The 22,477-nt window shown below is 43.5% G+C and overlaps 1 protein-coding gene across 3 annotated transcripts in view; it reads left to right on the top strand.

Annotated features, from left to right (window-relative positions):
• Positions 1 to 22,477, top strand: part of ABCA5 (ATP binding cassette subfamily A member 5) — a 339,361-nt gene that overhangs the window by 158,991 nt on the left and 157,893 nt on the right. For all 3 annotated transcript variants that reach the window (XM_063961135.1, XM_063961134.1, XM_063961136.1), the window contains 4 exons: positions 2,269 to 2,421; positions 4,340 to 4,431; positions 17,295 to 17,524; positions 21,866 to 22,007. In XM_063961135.1, the coding sequence (XP_063817205.1) occupies positions 2,269 to 2,421; positions 4,340 to 4,431; positions 17,295 to 17,524; positions 21,866 to 22,007 (617 nt within the window). The remainder of the gene's footprint in view (positions 1 to 2,268; positions 2,422 to 4,339; positions 4,432 to 17,294; positions 17,525 to 21,865; positions 22,008 to 22,477) is intronic.

Genomic DNA, 22,477 nt, shown 5'->3' with positions numbered 1-22,477 from the left:
CTCCTCTTCCTCTCATCTCAAAAATATTGAGAATCATAAGACGAAAAGGAGTACAGGCAATTCTCATTGTTCCAGATTGGCCTCGAAGGGCCTGGTATCCGGAGCTACAGGAAATGCTCACAGAAGATCCGTGGCCTCTTCCTCTCAGAGAGGACCTGTTGCAACAGGAGCCCTGTCTGTTCCAAGACTTACCCCGGCTGCGTTTGACGGCATGGTGGTTGAACGCCGGATCCTAGCTGAAAAGGGCATTCCGGATGAGGTCATTCCTACTCTGATAAGGGCTAGGAAGGAGGTGACAGCGAGACATTATCACCGTATCTGGAGGAAGTATGTGTCTTGGTGTGAGACCAAGAATGCTCCTTCGGAGGAATTCCATATGGGCCGTTTTCTCCACTTCCTACAGACTGGAGTGAATTTGGGCCTATAATTAGGTTCCATTAAGGTACAGATTTCGGCCCTGTCTATTTTCTTTCAGAAGGAATTGGCTTCTCTACCAGAAGTCCAAACTTTTGTGAAGGGAGTGCTGCATATCCAGCCTCCTTTTGTGCCCCAAGTGGCACCATGGGACCTTAACGTGGTGTTACAGTTCCTTTAGTCTCATTGGTTTGAGCCTCTTCAAACCGTGGATTTAAAATATCTCACTTGGAAAGTGGTTATGTTGTTGGCCTTTGCGTCTGCAAGGCGAGTGTCTGAGTTGGCGGCTTTATCTCACAAAAGCCCCTATCTGATTTTCCATGTGGACAGAGCTGAGTTGCGAACTCGTCCTCAATTTTTGCCTAAGGTGGTTTCCTCTTTTCATATGAACCAACCTATTGTGGTGCCTGTGGCTACGGGAGATTTGGAGGATTCCAACTCCCTTGATGTAGTCAGGGCCTTAAATATTTACGTAGCCAGGACGGCTCGAATTAGGAAAACAGAAGCTCTGTTTGTCCTGTATGCAGCCAACAAGGTTGGCGCTCCTGCTTCTAAGCAGACTATTGCTCGCTGGATCTGTAACACGATTCAGCAGGCTCATTCTATGGCTGGATTGCCATTACCAAATTCGGTAAAAGCCCATTCCACTAGGAAGGTGGGCTCTTCTTGGGCGGCTGCCCGAGGCGTCTCTGCATTACAGCTTTGCCGAGCAGCTACTTGGTCGGGTTCAAACACTTTTGCAAAATTCTACAAGTTTGATACCCTGGTTGAGGAGGACCTCATGTTTGCTCAATCGGTGCTGCAGAGTCATCCGCACTCTCCCGCCCGTTTGGGAGCTTTGGTATAATCCCCCATGGTCCTTACGGAGTCCCCAGCATCCTCTAGGACGTAAGAGAAAATAACATTTTAAACCTACCGGTAAATCTTTTTCTCCTAGTCCATAGAGGATGCTGGGCGCCCGTCCCAGTGCGGACAACATTCTGCAAGACTTGTATATAGTTATTTGCTTACATAAGGGTTATGTTACAGTTTTGTTCAGTCTTTGACTGATGCTGTTCTGTTTCATACTGTTGACTGGTTCGTATATTCCAGGTTATATGGTGTGGATGGTGTGGGGTGGTATGAATCTTGCCCTTGGATTAACAAAATCCTTTCCTCGTACTGTCGTCTCCTCTGGGCACAGTTTCTCTAACTGAGGTCTGGAGGAGGGGCATAGAGGGAGGAGCCAGTGCACACCCATTCTAAAGTTTCTTTATAGTGCCCATGTCTCCTGCGGAGCCCGTCTATTCCCCATGGTCCTTACGGAGTCCCCAGCATCCTCTACGGACTAGGAGAAAAATATTTACCGGTAGGTTTAAAATCTTATTTTTTCATATACTTTATACAGTCAAAACTCTGGCACAAATGTTAATATGACAGGAAATGCTCTGCCTCGGCTCACCACACATCACTGATGCTAGAGCCATTTATACTGGTATTTACAAATTGAACTGAAGTAATCAACCCATGCCTTGACAACGTCCCTGTAATGTCATTTTAGACAGCTTCAAATGCCTGCCCAATACGTGCACTATGTAGTGGAGACGTGTTTGCATCGAAATGGCAGTTGTGAATCATGCCCATTGTATCCTTCATTTTACAAAAACAAAACAAAACACATGTTCTCTTACAGTTCACTGCATCATAAAGAGCATAAAAGCCAGCAGTGCTATAAAATGCACAGAAAAATATGTTCTTACAGATGGCATAAAATAATGATTTATTCAGGGACCACGTTGTAGAGCAATGATTCCCCCTGTGACTTGTTTCCTTACTGAAAGAATAAACACTGAAAAATGCCTTTCTGTTCTCTAGATGTAGATCTTAATGCATATCCGAATGAAGAGAAGTTAAAAGCCGCTAGTGCATCCTTTCCTCATTTTGTTGGTGTCACATTTGAAGACGTCATGTCCTACAAGCTGATGTTCTTTCCATTCTTCATTCCAAAGTCCACTTTGTACATACAAGGTAGGGTTAAAATCTAAATTTATGAGCATGTGCTTTTCTCTATAGATATACTGTATTTATTTTTCTTGCCCATTAAATGCAGCCTATTTTCTTTTTATAATTTTAAGATTGATGTTCTTTGAGCTGAGTCAGTATTATATCTGTTCTTTTGTTAAACATTTTGAGACTTATTCAGAGTTAGCACCATGTTGCACTGCAGGTGGGGCAGAATTAAAATGTGCAGAGATGTATAGTTAGGAAATTGTGTGTCCTAGCTTAATTCTACATTTCAGTATGAAGACAAAGCTGCCCAGTATTTGTACACTACATGCCAAAGCAGTCAGTATTTTCCCTGCATGCAAAGAAATACTGTAAATGCATTTGCACCCCTTGTGTTACAATACGGTTTGTTGCTGTCGTATAGAATATATACCTATAATTAGAGAGCTGCGACGCCACTGCTGTAAAATATAGCTTACATTTGTATGATATTGATATAATATGACTCACTGCAAAAGCATTCCACGTTGTAATACATAACTGTCAATGAAGGCAAAACACAGATTTCAGGATCACCTCATACTGTACAGGCAATTTGCTTTGTTTAAGATTAAAACGTGTCAATTTGTGTGTGCTATAACCCCTATACACTGGCCGATTGCCGGCCGAGGTGCCCGGCAGCAGATACGGCCAACGGATGCCCCGGCGGCGGGGTGGGGGGTGACGGGGGGAATGAAGTTTCTTCACTTTCTCCGTCACCCGGCCCCATAGCCCTGCATACTAATATGGATGATATTGTCCATATTGGCTTTCATGCATAAACAAGCCGGCACCAGCGATAAATGGGGCGGGGCCGCGCATCGTTCATTGTTAGTGCATACACACTGAACGATATGAACGATATCTCGTTCATTAATGAATGAGATCGTTCATATCTTTCAGTGTAATCGGCCAGTGTGTAGGGCCCATTAGGAAATAATAGGACCCCTTACTATAAAGGGGTATCAGGTGGCACCTATTTCTCCTACAACCTGTATAAGAGCACAGGTTGCTATGCTGGATAAGATGTGTATTATGCCTAGCATGTATTTGTGAAGAAAGGTAAAGAATATTTAAAAGCATATTACACATAGGTGTAAATACAGGTTGAGTATCCCATATCCAAATATTCTGAAATACGGAATATTCCGAAATACGGACTTTTTTGAGTGAGAGTGAGATAGTGAAACCTTTGTTTTTTGATGGCTCAATGTACAAAAACTTTGTTTAATACACAAAGTTATTAAAATATTGTATTAAATGACCTTCAGGCTGTGTGTATAAGGTGTATATGAAACATAAATTAATTGTGTGAATGTAGACACACTTTGTTTAATGCACAAAGTTATAAAAAATATTGGCTAAAATTACCTTCAGGCTGTGTGTATAAGGTGTATATGTAACATAAATGCATTCTGTGCTTAGATTTAGGTCCCATCACCATGATATATCATTATGGTATGCAATTATTCCAAAATACGGAAAAATCCCATATCCAAAATACCTCTGGTCCCAAGCATTTTGGATAAGGGAGACTCAACCTGTATTACAGCTAAGTCCACCTTCATACTACTTTAGCACAACTCCCTTTGCTCTCACTATTTGTTACCAAACTACGTCAGTCTGTTCCCAACAAGAGTGTAATCAAGATGTATTTTCACATTTTCATACAACACCAGTGTCCTAGGAAGGACTGTGGAACTAGTTTCTTAGTACTTACTGTAAGTGCTATCGTCTATTTACAGCTTGTCTTGTTTTCCTAAATTGAGCCTGTGTCTAAGCCAGAAATGTGATGCAAAAATGTACCATGAGCTACTATATTAATAAAGTATTATTACTATTTGCAGTTTTCTTCAGAATTATTCCAAATTCATTAAAACTAAAATCCCTTTAATTTCAGAGCACTGCTATTCTTCAAAGTGTGATGCTGCTCAGTATTTTTATTCAGGGTTCACAAAACTACAAGCCTGCGTTGACTCCGCTATTATAATGGTAAGACTCAGAGCTTTGTATTATCAAACATCTGTTTCTACCCTCCTGGAGGCACAGTAGAGAAATGATAAGACACAGGGTCCTGAAGCAACCTAGAGCTGAAAGTGTGATTACTGTATCTCTCTTGAGCTAGGTTAATAGAGCCAGTCTCTCCGCCAGGAAACCTTCACTTGTGGGAATTAATACCTGTTATTGATACTGACAATTATTACATTACTAGTGGCATTTCTGCAACGGGGTACACTGGTCTTCCACAGGGAATAACATCGGGGTGTAGAGTTGGAGGCACCAACAGGCTAAAGCTTTGACTGTTCCCAGGATGCACTGCACCGCCTCCTCTATAGCCGCGCCTCCAGGCACTGGTGCTCAGTTTGTAAGTTGGTGCCTGCAGTGCAGGTCACTAACAGGTGGGGCTGCGCTAGGCAGCCCTGAAAAGAACTTTTTAGAAGACTTCAAGGGCAGCAGCACTTTCTATGTCTTATGACATGGTGTGCTGTGCTCCATCACCTCCCTCAGCGGCACTGCATACTCCCGCGGCCGGGTTCCGGGGTACTTGCAGCTGAGACACACCGGTTTTCAGGCACACCACCGCTGTCACTCTCCAGGATCGCGTGGCTGCACTAAAGGGAGAAGGTAAGAGGGTCCCCCCCAAGGCAGGACCCACCGGTAAATCGCGTTCCAGACGCGGTCCCAGGAGGTGAACTGCGCCACTGGCGTGGACACTGTGTCGCACAGGGTCCCCACTATATCCACCAGGGAAAGGAGCACAGGTCGGATTTACTAAAATTAGTTTATAAAAGGCTCCACAGTACCCGGTTGTAGCCCCTCCCCCAGCGCGATATACTGCTGGTGTTCCCGCCCTGGAGCTGCATCTCTCTCTCTCCCTCACTCCCTGAAGAGATTTTGGCGCCATTACATAGCTGGGCTGATCTCCGGGACTGCTGGGCACTGTCTCCTCTGTAAATCCACCTGCATCATCAGCGCTGTGCATTTACAGACACTTAAGTATTCTACATGTCATTTTAGACAGTGTTAGTTAAGAACAAGTGTACTGCTATCTGAATATTTAGTACAAGTATTCTGTGATATACATCCATTGTTTACTGTGCATTGTTATATCTGTATACATACATACCTATATGTAATTACTAGTCCAGTGCAGTTTTGTTATTTATATGTAATAATTCCTGCATTGTACCTGTGACTGAGTGTGCCTGTAGCTGCTGTGTGAATTCCATTCTTGTGTATCACACGTTTTGCTATCACTATATTCTGTACCCTGGGGAACTAGGTGCGTCAGGGTCTCATATAATATATAGTGCTACACAGGATATACTGTTTGTATTTCTCACTGTGTTTTTCAGTCAACCCACACCACATAAATCCTCTGTTTGTGCTCTGTATTTACTATCACAAAACACAGGGGATTATTTGCTGGTTTTTGTGTTTGTCTGGCTATATTGTACTGTTACGCCCTAAGGCTACATCTCATACAATGTCTGCTACACAGGGCGGGACATTCATGGACGCTCCTGTATCATGCAGTGCTGTCGTCACGAATTCACCAGTGGTGGAAGTGTTAGTTGCTGGTTCAGGAGCTGGGGATCATACATCTCCCAGTCCGTCTGTGGCACCTGTGGCCAATCAGGACCCACCTTGGGCAGCTTTTACAAATATGCTGACTACGCTTGTAACGCGTCTTACGCACCCTGTGAGGCGGACTTCTGCAGTTCACCCAGGCCTGGGGAGCTGTCTCACGGGTACGCAATCTCTTTCAAGAGATGTCCCTCTCACCAGTTCTGTTCAACGGTTATCCCCTCGGATCCGTTGAAAGCGCAAGTCCCGCCCTCTGCATAGGTTAATCCTTTCCAGATGGGACGGCCTGCCTCATCGGATCACGTCTCAAATGATCTCCTTGACTCCGGAGGTTCGTCTGTCACTGAGCTGGTGGCTACAGGACCAACAGTTGAGCAGGGGCCGTCCTTTCTGGATCTCCAACTGGGTCCTCCTGACAACGGACGCCAGTCTGCGAGGCTGGGGTGCGGTGTTGGAGCAACACTCTCTCCAGGATCGGTGGACCAGGGAGAAATCTCTCCTTCCGATAAACATTCTGGAATTGTGGGCAGTGTTCAATGCATTGACTCTGGCCCTGCCTCTGGTACAGAACAGGCCAGTTCAAGTATAGTCGGACAACGCCACCACGGTGGTGTACATAAATCATCAGAGCGGCACTCGATGCCGCATGGCAATTATGGAAGTGTCAAAAATCCTCCAATGGGCGGGATGCCATCTGTCAGTCATATCGGCAGTGTTCATTCCAGGAGTCCTCAACTGGGAAGCGGACTTCCTCAGTCGTCAGGACGTGCACACTGGAGAGTGGAGCCTTCATCCTGTAGTCTTTCAACTCCTAGTGTACAAGTGGGGCCTACCAGATGTAGACCTGATGGCGTGTCGACACAATCACAAGGTTCCAGTCTTCGGAGCAAGGACAAGGGATCCTCAAGCAGCGTTCGTGGACGCACTGGCAATTCCATGGAACTTTCTGCTGCCATACATGTTCCCTCCAGTGTCACTCCTGCCCAGGGTAATACGGAAGTTCAAGCAAGGAGGAATACTACTTCTAGACGCTCCAGCGTGGCCCAGTCGGCATTGGTTCTCAGACCTGCAGGGTCTCTTGATCGAGCGTCCTCTTCTACTTCCTCAACGCCCAGACCTCCTCGTTCAGGGCCCTCATGTCTACCCAGACCTGGCCAGACAGGCTTTGACGGCGTGGGTCTTGAAGCATCACTTCTGAGAGCAAAAGTATTCTCTGAGGCGGTCATTCAAACTACAGTATGCTGAAAGCCCGTAAACCAGCTTCGGCTCGGATTTATTACAGGGTCTAGAATTCTTACTTCACATGGTGTGCTGCTAAGAATTATGATGCATATACTTTCAAATCTTCCAGACTTTTGGCTTTTCTACAACAAGGCCTAGACTTGGGCCTTTCGTCTGGCCTCCCGCAAGTTTCAAATATATGCCTTGTCGGTGTGGTTTCAGAGAAAAATTGTGTGGCTTCCTGGCGTTCACTCTTTCACTCAGGGTGTTCTACAGATTCAGCCTCCCTATGTCCCTCCTGTAGCTCCATGGGATCTGTCTGTCATCTTAAATGCCCTGCAAGAGTCTCCATTTGAAGCTCTTGAGTCTGTGGACCTTAAATGCCTTACACTTAAGGTCGTATTTCTGTTGGCTATTACCTCTGCTAGGAGGGTGTCGAACTTAGGCACTTTGTCCTGTCGTCCACCCTTTCTGATTTTTCACCGTGACCGGGCTATTCTTCGAACTCGCCCTTGCCTAGGTGGTATCATCTTTTCTCCTTACCCAGGAGATTGTGGTTACGGCCTTCATCTCTTCTGGTCTGTCCGCCAAAGAAAGATCTTTGGATGTGGTATAGGCTCTCCGTGTTTATGTGGAAAGGTCTGCCTCTATCAGGAGGTCAGATCCCCTTTTTGTACTTTTTGGTTTTCACAAATGTGGCTGGCCTGCGAATAAGCAAACCTTGGCCAGATGGATTAGAATGCTGATTGCACAAGCTTATGCGCAGGCTGGGCTCCCAGCTCCTGCTACTATCAAGGCCCATTCTACTCGGTCGGTTGGACCTTCTTGGGCGGCCTGCTGTGGCGTGTCCGCAGAACAATTGTGCAAGGCAGCTACGTGATCCTCTGTGAACACATTCATCGGTTTCTATGCCTTTTATACTTCTGCCTCCCAGGATGCTTCCTTTGTACGCCGGGTTCTTGGTCCCGCTACAGTGCGTTCCCTCCCATGAGGAACTGCTTTAGGACATCCCCAATGTTATTCCCTGTGGAATACCAGTGTACTCCGCTGCAGAAAAGGAGATTTATGGTAGACTGGATTCCACAGGGCGCCCACCCTGACGCACTTAGCTTCTTTGGGTTTGTATGGCATTAGCCTCTAGTCCCTTCTCCTGTCGTGAGAATGTGGTTCTATGCGACTAACATCTACCGTCTCCGTTACCTGCTACTGCATTGGACTGGTTAACAAAATTGAGCTCACAGTGCCTGGAGGCGGGGCTATAGAGGAGGTGGTGCAGTGCATCCTGGGAACAGTCAAAGTTTTAGTCTTTTGCTGCCTCGGATCAAGATCCAACTCTACACCCCGATGTTATTCCCTGTCGAATCCAGTGTACCTCTTAGAAAGAGATTTAACAATGGTAAGTCTACCATAAATTTCATTTTTACTGGCCATTAATACAGCTAGCTTTTTCACTGCAACTGGCATGTTTCTGTGTAATACTACTACTGCTACTGTGACGTATTACTGGGAAGTACTGATTTTGTTATCTTAATTGGCGTTATCATTGACCTATTACTGAGCATTACTACTGTTGAAGTGTTACTGGGCTTCTTGCTGGGTGTCTGTAAACCTGCAAACACTGTACTGTATACTGAGAGTCACTATTGACATATTACTGGCCATTTTTCCAACTTGCATGTTACTGGACACTTCTACAACTACTATACTACTTTTAACTGTAATGTTATGGTGAATCACTAGTATTGCCATCCTACTGGTCTCTATTGTTACCATATTATTGGGGAATATTGTTACCATGTTACTGGGTCATTCCACATGAACTGATCCAATTTTTAATAACAATTTTAAACCTTAGGTTTCCCAATTATTATTTCATACTGAGTACTAAATAGAACATCAAAGTCGACAACAAATCTTTCGTTTTGAAATGTCAAGAAGCAACACATTTTAATTTTGCATTCCATATGATTAGGTTTAAGGAGACCAACATTTCAAGATCACAGACTCATTTATAAACAGATATTCCAAAAAAACATATGGGGCCAGATGTAATGTAGTGCGAGTTGGCCGGAGGTGTGGTTCCCGGCTGGAGGTGCGGATTCCTGGCCGAACTCGGAAGTTTTTTTTAAAGCGGCAATCATGTACAAGGCAAACCAGCTCAGTGAAGCGCTGTGTCTCACGGCCAACTCCACTGCACATGCGTGAGATGATGGGAGATCTCCTGCGCAGCCAGAGTCCGGATGCCTCCACAGCAGGCTCAGCTCTGTCCCTGCTGTGGAAATAGGGCAACGCCACCTAATGTGCACTGATATTGCTTCTCCCCCATAACAAAGATTCATACATTTACCCCAGATTTTTACCGTGGAGACAGCAACATTTAATGGTGAATTATATTATGTGATTTTTTTTTTCTTTTCTGAATATGATTTTATTTTAAACTTGATGAATATTTAGTTAATAATATGAATCATCAAAGTGGTTGGTTTTGACAAATTTTAAAGCAGGAAAATCCAGATCTCTGGTGTTGTTAGGGACTTGGCCTTGCATGCATTGATAATTCATTGATTTGGAAGAGTGGAAAACCAGATTCTAGCCGTCATGTAACTAGTATAGATAATCATCACTAGTATAGTGTTATAGAATCATCACTGGAAACAAAATAATTATTTAAAATTATATGGTTGACACACTTTATTAGAACTAGTTATAATAGGGTTCCCAAGTCCCCACATATAAATATGTTGGTGGTGCGCCATGCATTTGAATACTGTATACGAGGGAGAGAACCTTAAGGATTGGTCCCACAGAAGATAAACTCCTTTTTGCTGTTTTTGTAGCAGAAAATATTTTTTTCTTAATACAACTTTACTTCATAAGATCTACATCTCTCATTCACACTCATTATTCGCTTCAGTCCATGATTGCAAGACTTTCCTTGGGTTGCACCCACTCTGTGAAATGCTCCTCGACACACAATCCTACAGAGCGTTCCATGAAAACTCACCTCTTCAGACAAGTTTATCAAATTCCGGAACCGCTCACATAACCTTCATAAACTTTCTCATTCAATTACATCCCCACTCTACAGTCCACACATATCTTCACGTTTTCTCTCTCTTCACTATCCTATCCTCCTGACCCCAGGCCAACTTTGCTGTGTGGTCCAACGCTGACGCCACTGTTGGGAAAGCGCAGCAGAGGTTGTTCTTCCTCAGGCAACTAAGGAAGTTCAACATCCCACAGAAGCTTCTGCCCCTCTTCTACTCCGCGATTGTGGAGTCGGTACTGTGCTCCTCGATACTCGTATGGTACAGCTCCGCCAGCGCGAGGGACAGATGCAGGCTCCAAAAGGTGGTCAGAACCGCACAGAAGATCATCGGGGCCGACCTTCCCTCAGTCCAGGACCTGTACCTGTCCAGAGCTAAAAAGCGGGCAACGAAGATAGTAAAGGACCAGCTACACCCCGGCCACAGCATGTTTAACTTGCTTCCTTCAGGCAGGCGTTACAGGGCCGTCCCCGCCAGGTCCACCAGAAGCCTCAAAAGTTTCTTTCCCCGAGCGGTCCGCCTGCTGAACTCCTGAACATTGACTGACTAGACGTACATGTAAATCACTTGTGTCCCTACAGTATACCTATCTGTGTGACTTTACTTGCTCCTCCTCACATGCTTATCTGTTAGCTACTTGGCTGTTGTATAGCAAACTGAAGACAAATTCCTAGTATACGCAAGTATTCCTGGCCAATAAAGCTGATTCTGATTCTGACTGATTCTGATATCATACAGCCCATCAAGAACCTTAGCAATCTGGTGGACCATTATGTAATAGATAACAGGTATCCTTGTGTATAAATGTCTATTTCCCTATAGATTGTAATCTTGCGAGCAGGGCCCTCCTAACTCTGTTTGCTTTATTACCCAGTTTTGTTTTATCATTGTTGTTTCCAGTTGTAGAGCGCAACAGAATTAGCTGTGCTATATAGGAAACTGTTAATAAAGAAATAAATTAATACATAATACGTTCATTAAGACATTTACATCGAATTATGAATGAGATATCTCACTGCTGTGGGACAATTATTGAATAAGGGACCATCCCTTAACTGTGTTTTAGATAGCAAATTGATATTGCCTGAAACTTTGTAAAACATCTGCTTAAAACTTTAGTAAACTTTATAAATTGAATATGATTAAAATGTAAATTTTATTAAAAATACAATATTATCTGTTACAAAAAAGAGTGCACCAAAAAGGAGTTGATCTTCTGTAGGACCAATCCCACTAAAGGGCCCTACACACTGGGCGAGAATACTGGAAGATATGAACGATCTTGTTCATTAGTGAACGAGATACCGTTCATATCTTTCAGTGTGGAGGCATCAGCGATGAACGATGCGCGGCCCCACGCTCGTTCATCGCTGGTGCCCCGTCGCATGTGCATACAGGCCAATACTGCTAAGGAGCCAGAAGAAGCTTCACTCTCCCCTTCAGTGCCCCCCCCCCGTCGCCGGGTCGCCCGCCGGCCGTATCCGCCGTCGGGCAGCTCTGCGGCGGATTGACAAATGTGTAGGACTCATTGGGGGTGATTCCGAGTTGTTCGCTCGCTAGCTGCTTTAGCAGCATTGCACACGCTAAGCCGCCGCCCTCTGGGAGTGTATCTTAGCTTAGCAGAATTGCGAACGAAAGATTAGCAGAATTGCGAATAGAAATTTTTTAGCAGTTTCTGAGTAGCTCCAGACCTACTCACAGATTGCGATCAGCTCAGGCCGTTTTGTTCCTGGTTTGACGTCACACACACGCCTAGCATTCGGCCAGCCACTCCCCCGTTTCTCCAGACACTACCGCGTTTTTTCCTGACACGCCTGCGTTTTTCCGCACACTCCCAGAAAACGGCCAGTTTCCACCCAGAAACACCCACTTCCTGTCAATCACACTCCGATCACTTCAACGATGAAAAATCTTTGTTCGGACGTGAGTAAATCTACTAAGTTTTGTGTTAAAATACTAACCGCTTGCGCACTGCGAACCATGCGCATGCGCATTTTTGCCTTAATCGCTCCGTTGCGAAAATCGGCAACGAGCGAACAACTCGGAATGACCCCCATAATCTGAATGTTAAATCCAATGTTTCTTTTTTTTTCTATGAAAAGAGTCAGTACTCACCTAAAATTACAAGTTGATAAAAGATTTATAGTAGTACCTCCCACGCGCTGGATAATACAGTACTTCAGAGGTTTACTTTATTCTTTTTTGATATGATGTCACTGATTATTTTTGGAACTTGTGAGAATTACAGTTTTGACCAAAGAAAAGCTGTCTGTACTGTGTACCCCAGAGTATCCCCACACAAAAAAAAACGCTGGTTAAATAAATGATAAGTGGAGTTAAGGAGATGGTATTGATGACAGATAATGTATGAACAGGACTTCCCATATGGGAAGACGGGGGGGGGGGGGGGGGGGCATGTCTGCGGGACCAGCAGTCGGATGGCTTTGCTCATCTTGAAGACACTTGATTGATTAACGCAAGTTGGTCTAATTTATAAAATATGCTAGAGTAACTGTAAGTAGACCTAATAATTAATAACTATTACCACATTTTTTTAATAACTATGAATGTACATTGGGGGTAATTCCAAGTTGATCGCAGCAGGAAATTTTTTAGCAGTTGGCCAAAACCATGTGCACTGCAGGGGGGGCAGATATAACATTTGCAGAGAGAGTTAGGGGCCCTACACACTCGGCGATGCGCCGCCGAGGTGCCCGACGGCCGATACGGCCGACGAGCAACCCGGCGGCGGGGGGGCAGTGACGGGGGGAGTGAAGTTTCTTCACTCCCCCCGTCACCCGGCTGCATTGAAGTGCAGGCAAATATGGACGAGATCGTCCATATTGGCCTGCATGCACAGCCGACGGGAGATCAGCGATGAACGAGCGCGGGGCCGCGCATCGTTCATCGCTGGAGTCTCCACACTGAAAGATATGAACGAGTTCTCGTTCATTTATGAACGAGATCGTTCATATCTTTCAGAATATCGGCATGTGTGTAGGGCCTATTAGATTTGGGTGGGTTATTTTGTTTCTGTGCAGGGTAAATACTGGCTGCTTTATTTTTACACTGCAATTTAGATTGCAGATTGAACTCACCACACCCAAATCTATCTCTCTCTGCACATGTCGTACCTGCCACACCTGCAGTGCACATGGTTTTGCCCAACTGCTAAAAAATTTCCTGCTGCGATCAACTTGGAATTACCCCCATGGTTTTGCCCAATTGCTAACAAAAATCCTGCTGCGATCAACTTGGAATTACCCCCATTGTGCGATATAACCATTCAGGTTCAGGTTTGTCAGATGGCACTGCATGTGAGAGATTATGCTTTAGGCATAGCAAAACCAATATATACAATAACAACTGCACAGTGCCACAGTGAATGTAACAACTGTTCAGGTACAGATTGGTGAAAAGAAAAGCTAATAAACAAACTGGAAGAGGAGATGATAGAAAGTTTATATACAAATACTGTTTGTTAGCTGCCAGGTAACACATTAACTAAAAGCTTTGAACATATTGTTGACATGGTAAAAACAAACTCTTTTATAGTTTGTATTACATTTATTTTAAAGAACATATTAAAGAGATTTAGACTGCCCTCCATTTTGAAAACATTTGTAGTGCAGGATGAAGCTGTTTTCTTTCATTTATCAATTGATGGTACAACTCATTGCAGTCTATTACAGGGATCCCAATGAAATCAAATACAAAAGTCTTACACTTGTTTTAAAGACAACTGATTTCATTCCTCAAGAGCAAAGGTTTTCTACTTTTCTGATGTGTCGCTACATACTGTAGTGTCATGAATCGGGATCTTAGCTCTACATACCATACCAAGCACTGTCATATTAGTGTTGCCTGCTGGTCTCCAAACTCTTCACTGTATGACATGTTTTTAAACAAACCTTCCGCCGCCACAGCTGTGGCCATCTTGGATTCCTCCATGTGATTCACCAAGCTTACCACAGTGCTGCAGTAGCGATCACCAGACTCCAGTCACCAAATAACATTTATCACTGCCTATTTAAACCTGCTCTTCTCTGCTAGCTACTGTCAGAGCAATGCCTTCCCTCTGGGATAGTTCCTGATTACAGGTCTCTCTTACCTGAACATCATTCCTGTTATTCCTGTGGATACTTACTTTGTTCCTGTGTTTCTATTGTATCCAGCCTCTGCATCAGCCGTATGTTACTAGATCCTATCAGCGGGTTTACATCCAGTCTACCATGTCATTCTCTACGGTGCTGCATATCAAGTTGTTGCTGCATATCATCTACCAAGGATATCCACTACAAGTGTATTGCATATGGTGCTTTTATTTCTTACTGTGTTGTCTCTGGTTTTTCCACAAGCTGATGCTTGGAATGACTCCTCTGCTCCAGATCTCTACTAAAGGCTGCTATTATATCTCCGGTGTCTGATTCCAGGGTTTGGAGGGTCTCCGGTTCTCAGGTCCCCCCAGCTGCGATGCTGGGTATCCTGGGAACTGTGTTTTCTCTTCAGCTTTGAGTCTCTAACTCCTTTATTGTTCCCTGCTAATGTGGTAGGTTTAAGTCCCTTGGTCACAGAGCCTGTTAGTTACCAATGTGTGTACTAGGAGACGGAATTCAGGTCCAGTACTATCCCGCTCTGAGTTTTCCAAGCAGCCTATCCATCACCTATCCATGTTGGGGCATATGTTGCTGGGATTCCAGTCTGGAATCCTGGTATTGATTTTTGCATTGTCAGGATTGCCTCTTCCCTAGCACCTGTACACATCATCATCCATCCACTCAATGAACAGGCCAATATTGAGATTAGCCAGCTTCACTCATAAGACTATTTCAGCTGTGCCCAAGGGTCCTGACGCAGATCACAAACATCTTCACTCTGTGATACAAAGTACAAGAACAGGAGGAACATCTCCAACCAGCCCCTGTCAACCAATCAGATGTTTTCTTTTTGTTTTGTAGAATGTGTAATATGCATGATAGCTAGAGTCTGATAATGGTTGCTATGGTCAATACCTCCATTCTTCCAAATCACGGGATTGTCAATACATGCAAGGTCAAGCCCCCACTGTGATTGACTTTCCTGCTAGCATACAGTACTAATGGATAAAATGACTGATGACATATTACTGGGTATTACTACTGTTAGCATTACTACATTCACTATTACAGGTATGTCACTGGGCATTAATCTTAGCTTGTTACTGGAAGTGACTACTGGCATCTTACTGTGAATTATTGATGGCATATTAATGGGCATTATTTATGGCACATTACAGGACATGTTTATGTTGTACTAGTCCTAAAGATGAGCTTTTTATTATATGTCTAATCTGCACCAGTCAAATGAAAAGATGTTATCGGATAATCAGGCACAGTGAGTGAAAGATGCAGTTTCACCAGTCATTTTTGGCTACAGAAAAGTTAGAATCGTCCCTTAGCATTAGGTAATACCACTGTTACAGAGTTCTCTTTCTCTTACATCTTTCCGAAATGGAGTACTGAATTCTAGGATTAACCTTCCAGTAGCAGTGTTAACCTTTTTTGGGGGCCTGAAAACAACTTTTTATTTACTTGAAAACTATTTGCCAGTTATTTATATAGCGCACACATATTCCGCAGCACTTTTTAAAGAATATTTGTCCATTCACATCAGTCCCTGCCCCAGAGGAGCTTACAATCTGTGGGGGTTATTCAGACTGTATCCCTGCAGCGGCAGCGATCGCAGTCTGAATTACTTTGTGGAGTGTGCATGCGCAGCGGCCGCACTGCGCGTGCGCACCCCGGAGGTCCTGTGAGATGCTATCTCTGGGCTGCGATCGCCTCTGCCTGATTGACAGGCAGAGGCAGTCGTGGGCGGGAGGGTGCGTACCAACGGCATTAGTACGCCGCTGGTGAGGCGCGGACCGGACAACAGAGGCGTGTCCGGACCATTGGGGGGGCGGGCTGCAGTGGCTGCGTGACGTGACACACAGCCGATGTGACCCAGGACACGCCGGGTAGCTCCCTGCCAGCGCGCAGGGAGGGCGTAGGGAGCTACCTGCACAGGTTAGGGCCTGACATACAGGGCGGACTAGCCCTGTGATGGGCGTCCTCCCGCATGTCGGAGTAAATGATCCTAGATGTGTTAAATTTAGCACATCTAGTCTCAGATCTGAATTAGGCCCTATATTCCCTACCAAATTTACGCGCGCACACAGTCACGCTAGTACAGTAGTTATATAGCCTACATGTGACAGCAAAGTAATAGTGTGAATAATTTAAAACAAAAGCAAATAATGCGAAAGCTACGCATAGCACCTACCTGTTTCATTTTTCCTGACACATTCAGGTGGGTTGCATTTGTCATTTAAGTGGATTTTACCTCTACCATACATTGTATTTCACAGATGTTTCATTGTATACCAGCAGAAGCTGTGAACTGCATTGTGTAAATACACTGAATTTACACAATGACGACATCCACTAAATTTACACAATGCAAATCCAATAAAAGATGACTAGTGTTCTTTTACATATTTTGATTTCACTGCACTAAACTCACACATAGCCCACTGCAACTTCAGCGGGCATTGGCATCATCGGTTGTAAGTGGAACTGATGCATTGGCATTAGGATGAATGCCTGCTCTAGTTCAGTAGTTGGGTTCTGGATAAGCAGTCAGACCATAAAAATGGACCCACTTGCTCTGCAGCTCTGCAGTGCTAATATGTCTGTGAGCTAATGCTTCATTATACAATGCCACCATTCAAATATTAAGTCTTGCCAGAAGGAATAGGTGATAGTCGGGTGAAACATTTATGATTTAAAAATAAACTGAGCTGAAAATTTATCAAGAGTTCTCACTGTGACATGTTTGTTAACACATTTTTTTAAGAAAGTTGTCTGCCTTTATAGTTGAAGGTCATTTTTCATAGGAAATGTACATAAACAGGAAACTTGTTAGTAAACATATTTACTTGATCTTCATGTCTACTAGTGTAATGTCTTCTTGCAATTTCAGTTGAAAACCAATCATTCAGCCTGGGAGGAGCTGATGAAGACGAGGACCATGGTAATGGAGAAGCAGCCAATGGTTGAAGTTGACAGTTATTACCATGCTCTTATGTCAATATGTCTAGTGATGGCCTTCTCACCATTTGGATGTTCTCCGGCAGCTTATATTGTAGCCGAAAAAGAAAAGAAACTGAAAGAGTTTATGAAGATTCTGGGCCTTCACGACACTGCTTTCTGGTACAGTCATGTCTTCATGTATGGGATGATGAGATGTTATATATTAACCCAATACATATCATATACAGTATTTTATTACGCGCCATTAGAGTAATTTCGAAAGATATTTGAAGTCTCAAAGAAGCTTCATGACAATATGAGGGCTAAAGGCTGAAGTCATTTCATCTTTCAGGGCACTTTAGAGTGGACTTCTGGCAGAATGGCCCAGTGAGGGAATTGCGTTTAATTTGATGGACACAGCTTCTAAATCCATGCTGAAGTGATGAAATCAGAAATCACTGTGTCTGCAGTGTTATTTAGAGCAGCTATAATGCTGAAAAAGATAGATATCTGCTTATGTGAAACGTTATATTGCAAAACTGACTGCAAAATGTTTTACAATTCTAATTAATAATGTCTGAATAGTGCACCTGCATTCTTTCTCTTTGTGTGTGGCACTTAAGGTCTCAGCAGGGAGCATCTCTCATTACATGTAGTTGGAGTGTGCAGTCTAGAGCCCCCTCCTAAGCTCCAGCTTACTCAGCTGACTGACAGAAGTGGGGGCTGCAAGGCCAGTAAGTGTGTGTGATGACACGCAGACCCCTGGTTCTCCCCTCCCCTGGCCATTTGCGGGGAACGTTCCAACGTTCGCAATGTTGGATCCCAGCTTGCGACATAGGTCGCAGTGCTGTGATTGCCACAACATGCAGGAGGCGTCTCTTCTACTGAGACTTCTCCTGCATGCCCTTCCTGGAGATCAGATTAAAATACAATGCTGCTTACCTGCAGCATTGCATTTTCCTCCATCTCTGAAGCAGGCCCTGAGGACTAATTGAAATGTAATTGTCACAAAGCAGGAGTCTATATAAAGGTATCTGAAAGCTACCAGCTTAGAATTTCACTGTCAAGAAAATCATTACGAAATAAAAGTTAAGTGGAACTGAGTACAACATTGTAAAAATCCTATAAAAAAAAATCAGTGATAGAACTGCTTGCAGGTCCAGTTTGGAAAACAGAAGCCACATACCTTGATAAAGACCTGCAGAAAGATTCATCTGAAACCAAAGTAGTGATCCACATGTTCAACTGGGTTGGGGCCGCGTTACAGGCGGCTGAGATCCCTGCGGTCAGCATCCCAAAGCCGGGATCCCGGCCACAGAATGCTGGCAGTGGGGGGGCGAGCGCAACGAAGCCCCTTGCGGGACACCCATGAGTGGGAATAGTCTCTGCTAGTCGGCATGCCGATTGTCTGGGTTGTTAGGGGTCGGGATGTAAGGGTCGGTATTGTGACCAGCGGTTTCTTGACCGCTGGTCACATGACTACAACCCGTTCAACCTACACCACAATTTCTTAAAAAATTATCTGTATGCTAAAGAGAGAAATCCTTCATGTGACATCATCACAGAAGTCAATATCTGAAGAACGCAAAACAATAAATAGATAAGTAAAAAAAACTATTTTGAAACAAAGTGTTATGGACTAGGAAAACAACATGTAACTTTTGTCTGGAGCAACAAGGAGATAAACAGGTAAAACATATTAAGAACACCCTGCCAGTCAAAAATCAACAGGGTGGCTCTATTATGCTTTGTAGTTGCCTAGCAGCCAGTGGACCAGGAAATATTGTTCAGCTGAAAGCTAGAATTTATTAAATACCAACAATCCTGGAAGATTACATCCTAGGGCCAGTGAATAATTTGAAGCTGAAGTGATTTACAGTTAAAAAAAAAAGTGCATTAAAACCAATCCTAAAATACAGGAATGAAAGATTATGGGTTTGGGGAGGCCCTAAACGATTCAAGAATTATTATTTAAAGTCTGCAGACATCTCAAACATGCAGCACGTGCAAGAAAACGTAAGCATTTTTCTGCACTGGAAGATGTCTAGAAAAGTCAGAGAAAATTCCTGAAGCAAGAATAGAAAGGATCTTAGCTGGATACAAGAGGTTGTTACTACGCAGAATTTGTACATGCCATATTAGCTTTTGTTATTCTTCATCCATTACATTCAGCAAGCAGTAATTGTGCAGTGCAATGTGCAGAAACAGGTCATATATAAGATTGGACTCAGCAAAGGTTGTGTTAACTTTTTTATTTGTTACCTTGGAAAGAAGATATTGTCATAAATTGACATCCACGTTAATTGACACATTTTTGCAGGTTAGTAGTACACGAGAAAACATCAATAGCTGTTTAATTATTGGGTCATATCAATAATCTAATGTGCTAAATAGAATAACATTTTAGCAAGGTGCTAAGTTTGAAAACAGACATACTGAGAAATATATATTCATTATTTAAGTCTATGGTGTGCATCACACTTAAGGCCTATACACACTAGCAGATTTTCATTTCAAAAGACTTTGACAACATCTCTGAAAGATATATCTTTCCACCAAAGTAGTGCATACACAGTGAGGTATTTTCCCAAACAGCAAGAGATTTTCAGGAGGTGAAAGACTTTGCTGAAAATCTTTCATTAGAAAGGCTATTTACATAATGGGCTGGGTTTGAATTCCAATGGTTGGAGCATGGGCTATTGTAAAAAGGGGGACTCTGCTACCCTCATGTGTAAAAAGGGGGACTGCTACCATAATGTGTAAAAAGGGGGACTCTGCTGCCATAATGTATAAAAAGGAGGACTCTGTCTGCCGTAATGTGTAAAAAGGAGACTACTGCCATAATGTGTAAAAAGGGGTACACTGCTGCCATAATGTGTATAAATGGGGACTCTGCCTGCAATTTATATATTATGTATATATTATACATAAACATTGGTGGCCAGTGGTGCCAGAACATATACATTGCTGGCCTCTGCCAGCAATGTATATATTACTGGCATACATATTCAATGGTGGGCAGTGGTGCCAGTAATATATACATTGCTGGCCTCTGCCAGCAATGTATACTGTATATTATTGGCGTAAATAATCATTGGTGGCCAGTGGTGCAATATATACATTGCCGGCCTCTGCCAGCAGTGTATATATTAGTGGCATACATATTCATTGGTGGCCAGTGGCGGCAGTAATATATACATTGCTGGCCTGTACCAGCAATTAATATATTACTGGATAAAATAAAAAAGCAATAAACAAACTTTGGTGGCCAGTGGTATATACATTGCTGGGCTATGCCAGCAATGTACTGTATATAACCCAGGGACACAGCTGATGGATGCAGCGATTCACTTCAGTGATATCGCTGGCTGCATGATGTAGTGCCGTTGATCCGTGGCCGTACTGCTGCTGCATGTAGCATGTAGCTGGAGGGAGTAGGAGCTGAGCAGGCGCTGGAGGGAGCAGGCGGGATTGCGGCGCCGAAGAAGGTAGGGCTTGGGGAGAATACAGGACGGGTCCGGCGGGCAGAAAGAGTTCATCCTCCAGCCATCATCGCTCACAGCTGTACACACTGAGTGATGATGACTGGAAAATTAACCATCATCTACAAGCATGCTGGTCAAACCAGCCGACGGAGCACCTCACTGGCAATGATGCGGGAGCACGCATCATCGTAAGTCTTCCATCACTGGGCCATACACACTGGGCGACTTTGACTTCAAAATCGCTCAACACGGCAAAAATGATTGATTTTGATGCCAAAATCGCGTGGTGTGTATGGGCTTTTAGTGTTATAAGACAGCCTTAGAGGCCTCATTATGCTCCCTAGAAGAGCTGTTATTCCTGCTGTTGACTGACAGCTGTGCTGTGATAATACTAATAGACTGGAAACTGCCCTATCAGCAAATAGGCTGATAACTGCTGTAAGAGTGACCAGGCCGGAGGAAGTGTCAGAAGTAGCAAATGGGAGAGCGCCAATGGTACATAAATACCAATGCTTGCAGTAGTCGCATCCCTTCCAAGTTAAGTGGTCTATTGAGAGGTTCCTGTTTATATCTCACTTTCATGTCGAAGGGCTATAAGAGTGGTCTTTTTAATTAAATTTATATAATTTTTTTGTTTTTAAGTTGCTGAGTCCCGGCAGTTTTAAGGCCTGGGTTTATAGGGGCAACTGCGCAACAAGCCTGATTTTGCGTATAATACTACTCCCCTTTTAAACCCAGCCCTCAAGTCTTTGAGAATTGGCCGCTTTGGAAAAATGATCTTTTAGAAAATATTCCGCCCCCAGTTGTCTTTGCAGTATGCTAGCAGTTTGCAGAGCTCTTTTAACATATAAACAGTATGTACTGCAAAGCACTCTGACCAAAGTGCTAGAAGGCTTGAAAGGTTACGTTTGTAAAGAAATGTGAATCCTGCTCAAATCTTTGTTATATGTCTAAAAAAACGTTGTGTATTGTATTATAATTATCTTTCTTGTTCTTTCTTTGGTGCAAATAAACATGTTTTTTGTTTTTATTACAGGCTGCCCTGGGTACTACTGTACATTGTTTTTATTCTCATAATTTCTTTACTGATGGCATGTATCACAACTGTCTTCACCCCATTCAATCATAGCAGCTGGTTTCTGATCTTTCTTCTCTATGCACTCTATGGAATATCTTTGGTGAGAACAGCATAAGCTTAAACTTCATAAAGTTAAATTACTGTATAACTGACAGTTGTATCCTTAAATTAATACATAGCATACTGCTATTACAGCTATGACTATAAGAATTAATTATTAGAGTGGCTGATCCAGGGAATTAATCCATTGCATTTTTGGGTCAGGAAGGAATCTTTTTCACACAACGAGGATAAATTGTTAGCTGTCATGCTGGGGTTTAATCTTTCCTTCTGTGGTGAAATAGACCAACAGGGTAGTAAAATTGACGTTACATTTTGCTACATATCAGTCAATAATAGTTTTATGGCCCGAGGATTTAAATCCTCGGAAAATGAAGAAAACAAGTAGAAAATACTGTTAAGGGGTTAATTTTTACTGATATTTGTACCAGGACCACAGGGACACGGAAGATCTTTTTTGTATTTTCTTCAACTTATGCTAAATATGTAATGTTCTTTATGTGGATGCAG

This window comes from Pseudophryne corroboree, chromosome 3, assembly GCF_028390025.1.
Source record: "Pseudophryne corroboree isolate aPseCor3 chromosome 3, aPseCor3.hap2, whole genome shotgun sequence".
NCBI classification, from domain to species: domain Eukaryota; kingdom Metazoa; phylum Chordata; class Amphibia; order Anura; family Myobatrachidae; genus Pseudophryne; species Pseudophryne corroboree.
This window is presented reverse-complemented; position numbering and strand designations above follow the sequence as displayed.